Here is a 6,737-nt window from a genome sequence, read left to right on the forward strand (position 1 = left end):
CGGGTCTGAGGGAGGAGGGGCGGGGGTCTGGACCCCCGGGTCTGAGGAAGGAGGGGCGGGGGTCTGGACTCCTGGTCTAAGGGAGGAGGGGCGAGGGTCTGGACTCCTGGTCTAAGGGAGGAGGGCCTGTAGGCCCAGATTCCTGCTCTGAGGGGCAAGGGCTTGGGGGCGTGGAATCTGGGTCTGAGGGAGGAGGGGCTGAGGCCCGGATTCCAAGGTCCTGTGGTCACGTCAGCCCTCATCCCTTTGCCAGCTTCCAGGGCTCCGGGTGTCAGGAGCCCCCTTTTTCAGCACCATGAGCACCACCCCTGGGTAAGTACCCCTGTCCGCCAGGCCCCCAGCCCCCACCCTTCCATCCACACCCACAGGTGGCATTTACAGCAGCCCAGGGCTGGACACTCAGAAGCCTCTGAGCTGCCTCCCTCCTGCTGCCAATCAGACAGACCTGGGTTCAAAGCCTGTTGCCAGCCTTCAGCAGTGATGTGGCCCCAACAAAAGACATCACCTCTTCAAGCCTCAGTCCCTCCTCTGTGAAACGGGTGATTTCGAGAGCTTGACAGGATAACACACGTGCAAGACTTGGCTGTCTAACCAACAGTAGGTGCTCAGCTCATAGGAACCACTATGGCTGCTGTTGTTAATCAGATTTTTTTTTTTTAATTTATTTAGCCACATTGCATGGCTTGTGAGATCTTAGTTCCCCGACCAGGGATTGAACCCTTGCCCCAGCAGTAAAAGCACTGAGTGCTAACCACTGGACTGCCAGGGAATTCCCAATTATTATCTTATTAAATATTGACCCAGTGCCTCGTTCGTGCATGCTCAGTCATGTCCAACTGTTTGTGACCCCATGACCTGTAGCCCGCCAGGCTCCTCTGTCCATGGGATTCTCCAGGCAAGAATCCTGGGGTGGGTTGCCATTTCTTCCTCCAGGGGATCTTCCCGATCCAGAAGATCGAACGTGCGTTTCCTGTGTCTCCAGCATTGGCAGGCTGGTTCTTTACCAAGTGATAACCTGGGAAGCCCTGGGCTGTTTATAATGAAGGGTCAAGTCTCCTGGAGTGACCAGGGAGAAAGACAGAGAAGCACGGAAACAGGTGTCTGGGAGATGTAAGGGAATGATTTCTCCAGCCCAGAGGTAATCAAACTGTGGGGAGATTTGACTGACCAGAGCAGGATGAGGAGCAGAGGTTTGACTGAAAGGGTTTCTCATCCTTCACCTCTCATCCCTGACCCCCATCAAGCTCTGAGCTCCTATTATTTCGGGGGAAATGGGGATTCAAGAATTCTTCTACGAGAAAGTGACCTTGAAGAGGAGGTTAAGGACAGGTTTTGGCTGGAAAGGGCCCGTGGGGGTAGGAGTGGAAGAAGATAACTTCCCAGCTACTCCCAGTACCTGTTGTTCAGTGACTAAGACATGTCCGACTCTTTTTTGACCCCATGGACTGCAGCACGCCAGGCCTCCCTGTCCATCACCAACTCCTGGAATTTGCTCCAACTCATGTCCACTGAGTCAGTGATGCCCTCCAACCGTCTCATCCTCTGTTGCCCCCCTCTCCTCCTGCCCTCAATCTTTCCCAGCATCTTTTCTAATGACTTGGCTCTTTGCATCAGTGGCCACAGCCTGTGGTTAGGATTTGGTGCTTTCACTGCCAAGCCCTGGGTTCAATCCCTGGTCCGGGAACTGAGATCCTGCAAGCCATGTGATATAGGACAGCTTAAAAAAAAAAAAAAACAGTCCATTTATTGAGCAGCTACTGTGTGTTAAGCCGTTCACATCATCACAATAATGATAGGAACATGGTCTTTACTGACACAGTGCGTGTGTGCTGTGCTGTCCGACTGTAGGAGAGTCTGCAAAACACTCCAACTGCATCATCTCATTGAATTCACCCAGCAGCCCTACTGGATGGAGGCTGTGGGGAGCTGACCCCTGAGAAACTGAGGCAGGAGAGATTGTCTCCCCACCTCCCCCACCCCAGCCAGGGTCTTGTGGTAAAGCAGGAGCTGATAGGGGATTCAAACCCAGGTCTGGGTGACAATAGAGACCACACACCTGCCCGCCACCCAGTACCACTGCCGTGCTTGTCTTATTAAAGTCCAGCGCTGGCGCAGCCTTGCTGCTCAAAATCCTCCGTGGCTCCGCACTGCTCTCGCAGGCTCTCTGCCTGGCAATCAGAACCCCCACCATCTGCTGAGCGTTCCCCCAGCCCCTCTCACCCCTCTTTTTTCTTCACAGCCCAGAAGCTTCTCTCAAACAGAGTGCCAAGTCTATCTATGGTGAGTTTAGGGGCCAAGAAACCCTAGGCCAAGAGAAACTAAGTCTGAGGGACGAGGTAACTGAGGACCCAAACCCCTGGAGGAGGGGCTGGGGGCTGGCCGCCTGGATCTAGGGGGAGGGGCTGGGGGCTGGGTCTCCTGGGTCTGGGGGAGGGGCTGGGGGCTGGGTCTCCCGGGACTGGGGGAGGGGCTGGGGGCTGGGTCTCCTGCATCCGTTCCCCTTAACCCCTACAGAACAGAGAAAGCGCTACTCCACTGAGGTTATGTCCGACTTTTCCACCAATGCAGTCAATGTGAGTCTGGGGTCTGTGTTGCCGCGGGTAGCCTTGTGGGAGGAAAGGCAGGCCTGAGGAGATGGGGGTGTTGAAAGCAGCTGACCTCCAAGCAGCATTAACTTGGGGAACTCAGTTTGCTCCTCTGCAAAGTGGACTTCTACCTTGCCTCAGACGTGGGTCTGCAGTTCAGTTCAGGTCAGTTCAGTTCAGTTCAGTTGCTCAGTCGTGTCCGACACTTTGTGACCCCATGAATCGCAGCACGCCAGGCCTCCCTTCCATCACCATCTTCCGGAATTCACTCAGACTCACGTCCATCGAGTCCGTGATCCCATCCAGCCATCTCATCCTCTGTCGTCCCCTTCTCCTCCTGCCCCCAATCCCTCCCAGCATCAGAGTCTTTTCCAATGAGTCAACTCTTCGCATGAGGTGGCCAAAGTACTGGAGTTTCAGTGGAAGAACTCAATTCCACTTTCATCTGCCAACTTCTCCCTGGGACCAGCTCTTGTGCTGGACATTTGGACCATGGGGACAAGTCAGGTGCCATCCCGGATAAGTAGGGAGTCAGACAAGGTCTAGAAGTACCAGCAAAATGTGCTCTAATGGGGATAGAGGTGCTTAGAAGGAATGGGATATAACCCAGACCATTCTCTGCCTTCAAGGAGTCTTGCGGGAGAGCTAGACCCGAGTGTTAGTCATTCAGATGGGAGGCACAGCAAGGGCGCTGCGAGAGGTGGAGCAGGTGCTCAGAGAAGGCCTCCCAGAGGAGGTGTGGTTAGTCGTGGGGATCCTCAGCCCACCCGGCTTCATCCTGGGACCCACTGCTTCCTTCATGGCCCCTGCCAGCACCTGGTGACCTTCAGCCTGGGTGAGGATGCCATACACACGGTGGAGGACGCCTCGCAGAAGCTGGCCCTCATGGACAGCCAAGGCCGCATCTGGGCTCAGGACATGCTGCTGAGAGTGTCTCCCAGCCACGTCACGCTGCTGGACCCGGTCTCCAAGGTGCCCCGGGGCGCACGGGTGGAAGGAACGGCTGGACCGAGAGCCTAGCCCTAGGGACGTCCGGGGGCGTCGCCCCCTCTTTGAGCCTCACTAGCTCATCTGTGACCCCTACCCCCAGGGGGAGGAGGGGTTTGCCCTGCGCAGCGCCTACTTCTGCCGGCACCGCTGTCCTGTCACTCTGGAGTCTCCGTGGCTCCGGGCCTCAGTTTACCCGCTGCCCCACCTCTGCAGGAGGAGCTAGAGTCCTACCCTGCGAGCGCCATCGTGCGGTGCGACACGGTGATGCCCCCTGGCCAGAAACGCCCTCTGCTGCTGCTCGTGTGCCAGGAGCCGGAGCGCGCGCAGCCCGACGTGCATTTCTTCCAGGGCCGGTGTGTCGGGGTGAGCGAGCCGGACCGGAGGCCAGAGCCCGGGGCGCGGCCGGCACCCGGAGGATTCCGGGGGCGGGGTCCAAAGCCCTCCCGCCAATGGGGCGGGCCCTCTACTCTTGGGACGTGGCCTGGGGCAAAGGAGGGGTCGGGGCCTAGGACGGGGCGTGGCCTGGAAAGAAATTCTGTAATTGAGGTGGGGGTTGAGGACAGGTTGAACAGAAGGAAGGTGAGGGCAGAACGGAGACCGAGGCTAAGAGCGCGGACACAAAGGCGGAGAGAGGGGTCCGGGGAGCAGCCGGCACTAGTGTGGGTGTGAGTGTGGTCGAGGCGCGAGGTACCACCCGGACTGGGCCTCCGTGGTGGCGGGCCGTGGCCGAGGGCAGGGACAGTTTTAGGGCAGGGGCGTGAGCCCAGGGCTTGGGCGCTGACTACCCGTGATCTAGGGCCGAGCCGAGGGATCGACCCGGAGCACGGCGCTGAGAGGGCAGTGGGTGGGGTGGGGTGGGACGGGGTCGTGGCCTGACGGCGCGCTTGGCAGGTGGAGTCCATCCAAGAGGAAATCCAGAGAGCTCTGCACAACTACCGCTCGGGCTGCGGGGAGCGCAGGGCCGCGGCGCTCAGGTAAAGCAGGGGAGAAGAGATGACGGGGAGGTCTCTGGAGGGCCGGCTCCCTTCTTTGGGCCTCAGTCTCCCCATCCGAGAAATCGGTTGATACCACTAGCCTACGGCAGAGCCAGTTTTAGAGTCAAACCCTCTCCAAGTCGCCTATACCTCCCAGAACAAGTGCACTACCTTCCCCTCGGTTTCTCCTCCCTCTGCCTCAGTTTCCCCCCAGAGAGGCGCGCTCCCCATCCCCCCAATCCATATATCAGATTTCCCCCTCCCGCTGTGAATCTAGGTTTGACCCCTTTGGGCTACCGTGTTTCGGACTGTTGTTCAGCTGCTCAATCGTGTCCAACTCTTTGCGACCCCATGGACTGCGGCACGCCGGGCTTCCCTGTCCTTCACTATCTCCCGGAGTTTGCTCAAACTCACTTCCCTTGAGTCAATGAGGCCATCCAACCATCTCATCCTCTGTCGTCCCCTTCTCCTGCCTTCAATCTTTCCCAACATTAGGGTCTCTTCTAATGAGTCGGCTCTTCTCATCAGGTGACCAAAGGACTGGAGCTTCAGCTTCAGTATCAGTCTTTCCAAAGAATATTCTGGACTGATTTCCTTTAGGATGGACTGGTTTAATCTCCTTACTGTCCAAGGGATTCTCAAGAGTCTTCTCCGGCACCACAATTCGAAAGATTGAAGCCCCGAAATTCTCTGCTCGCTGGACCCCTCGGTGTTCCCAGCCTGCCTGCCCTTGTCCCTCTGCAGGGCCACGCGAATGCAGCCGCAACAGCACCCCTCGCCCGTTGCCGAGGCCGCGCCCCCGCCGCAACGCCCGATGTTCCGCGCGGCGATCCACACCGCACAGCCGGCCGCGGGCCGCAGGCCACCCCAGGAGGAGCCCATCCCAGAGGCGGAGGAGATGTGGAGGCCGAGCCAGGAGGAGGTCTGCCCCAGCTCTGACTCAGCCTCCCCGGACCTGAGACCCCGCGGCCCGGACCTGGCCAGTCTGCAGGCGGAGCGGGAGGTGGTGAGCGAAGCGGGGCGAGGGCCTGGGGCAGGACTGACCACAGGTGTGAATCTTCTGTCAGGGGGTAGGGCTTGGTCCTGAGACCTCGATCAGACTTCTGGGGATGTGGCCAGTGGTGACAGGATGGGGCAAGGTCAAGCATCGGAGGGCGTGTGCTCTTGGTTTGTGGGACTTTGGACATGGGGCGGGGCGGGATGAGGGTCTAGGATTCAGGGATCCCATGCATCCCCCTGCCCTGGCCCCCAGGACATCCTGAACCACGTGTTCGACGACGTGGAGAGCTTCGTATCCAGGCTGCAGAAGTCGGCCGAGGCGACCCGTGTGCTGGAGCACCGAGAGCGCAGCCGCAGGACCCGGCACCAGGAGGCCGGGGGTGAGGGGGCGCCGTCCAGCGGCAGTTCTGAACAGCCCCTCCCTGGCCCTCCGGGGCCACTCCCAAATATCCTCCCTTTCCCCGGGTCTCCCCCTGCACCCCCTGCCAGTCTGACTCCCCCTCGCGACCTCACTGGGTCTCTGTCTCTCTTTGACCCTGCCTGATGCTGTCTGCACGTCCCCCGTCACTGCGCCTGCCTTCCTACCCACAGAGAGCCTCCTGACGCTGCGGGCCAAGCCACCCTCGGGGGCCGAGTACACTGACATACTTCAGAAAATCAAGTACGCCTTCAGCTTGCTGGTGAGCACGCACCCACCTCGGGGCCTCAGGGGGCGAGAGGAATAGCGAGTCGCACCTGCCCACGCACTAACACCAGCACCTCCCCGGCTCTCAGGCCCGGCTGCGCGGCAACATCGCCAACCCCAGCTCCCAGGAGCTGCTGCACTTCCTGTTCGGACCTCTGCAGATGGTGAGACACCCCCGGCCTGAGCCCTGCAGCACAGGAGTCCACTTCAGGCCGGTCTGACGGCCTGCCCACTCCTGCGCCCCTGCCAGATTGTAGACACCTTGGGCGGCCCTCAGTTGGCCAGCGGCGTAAGGCGGCCGCATCTGACTTCGGAGGCTGTGAAGCTGCTGCGGGACAATGTCACTCAACGTGAAAATACGCTCTGGACCTCGCTGGGGGACTCTTGGACCCACCCCGGGTAAGGGGCAGGGCTGGGGGGCAGGAGGCGTGGCACGTTAAGGGGTGGGGCTATGTGGGGCGTGGTGATTGGAGGGAAAGGGCTAGGAGGCAGGAGGTGTGGTGA

At 59.6% G+C, this 6,737-nt stretch overlaps 1 protein-coding gene across 1 annotated transcript in view; it reads left to right on the forward strand.

The window, feature by feature from the left end:
• The window catches only part of EPS8L1 (EPS8 like 1), a 12,378-nt gene that overhangs the window by 193 nt on the left and 5,448 nt on the right, over positions 1 to 6,737 (forward strand). The window contains exons 2-12 of the mRNA XM_040251899.1: positions 254 to 312; positions 2,240 to 2,280; positions 2,515 to 2,573; positions 3,399 to 3,557; positions 3,789 to 3,938; positions 4,467 to 4,549; positions 5,294 to 5,555; positions 5,802 to 5,928; positions 6,140 to 6,228; positions 6,323 to 6,397; positions 6,484 to 6,632. Of these exons, the coding sequence (XP_040107833.1) occupies positions 296 to 312; positions 2,240 to 2,280; positions 2,515 to 2,573; positions 3,399 to 3,557; positions 3,789 to 3,938; positions 4,467 to 4,549; positions 5,294 to 5,555; positions 5,802 to 5,928; positions 6,140 to 6,228; positions 6,323 to 6,397; positions 6,484 to 6,632 (1,211 nt within the window). The 5' untranslated portion in view covers positions 254 to 295. The remainder of the gene's footprint in view (positions 1 to 253; positions 313 to 2,239; positions 2,281 to 2,514; positions 2,574 to 3,398; positions 3,558 to 3,788; positions 3,939 to 4,466; positions 4,550 to 5,293; positions 5,556 to 5,801; positions 5,929 to 6,139; positions 6,229 to 6,322; positions 6,398 to 6,483; positions 6,633 to 6,737) is intronic.

Source organism: Oryx dammah, unplaced genomic scaffold (assembly GCF_014754425.2).
Source record: "Oryx dammah isolate SB20612 unplaced genomic scaffold, SCBI_Odam_1.1 HiC_scaffold_13, whole genome shotgun sequence".
In the NCBI taxonomy this organism is placed as follows: domain Eukaryota; kingdom Metazoa; phylum Chordata; class Mammalia; order Artiodactyla; family Bovidae; genus Oryx; species Oryx dammah.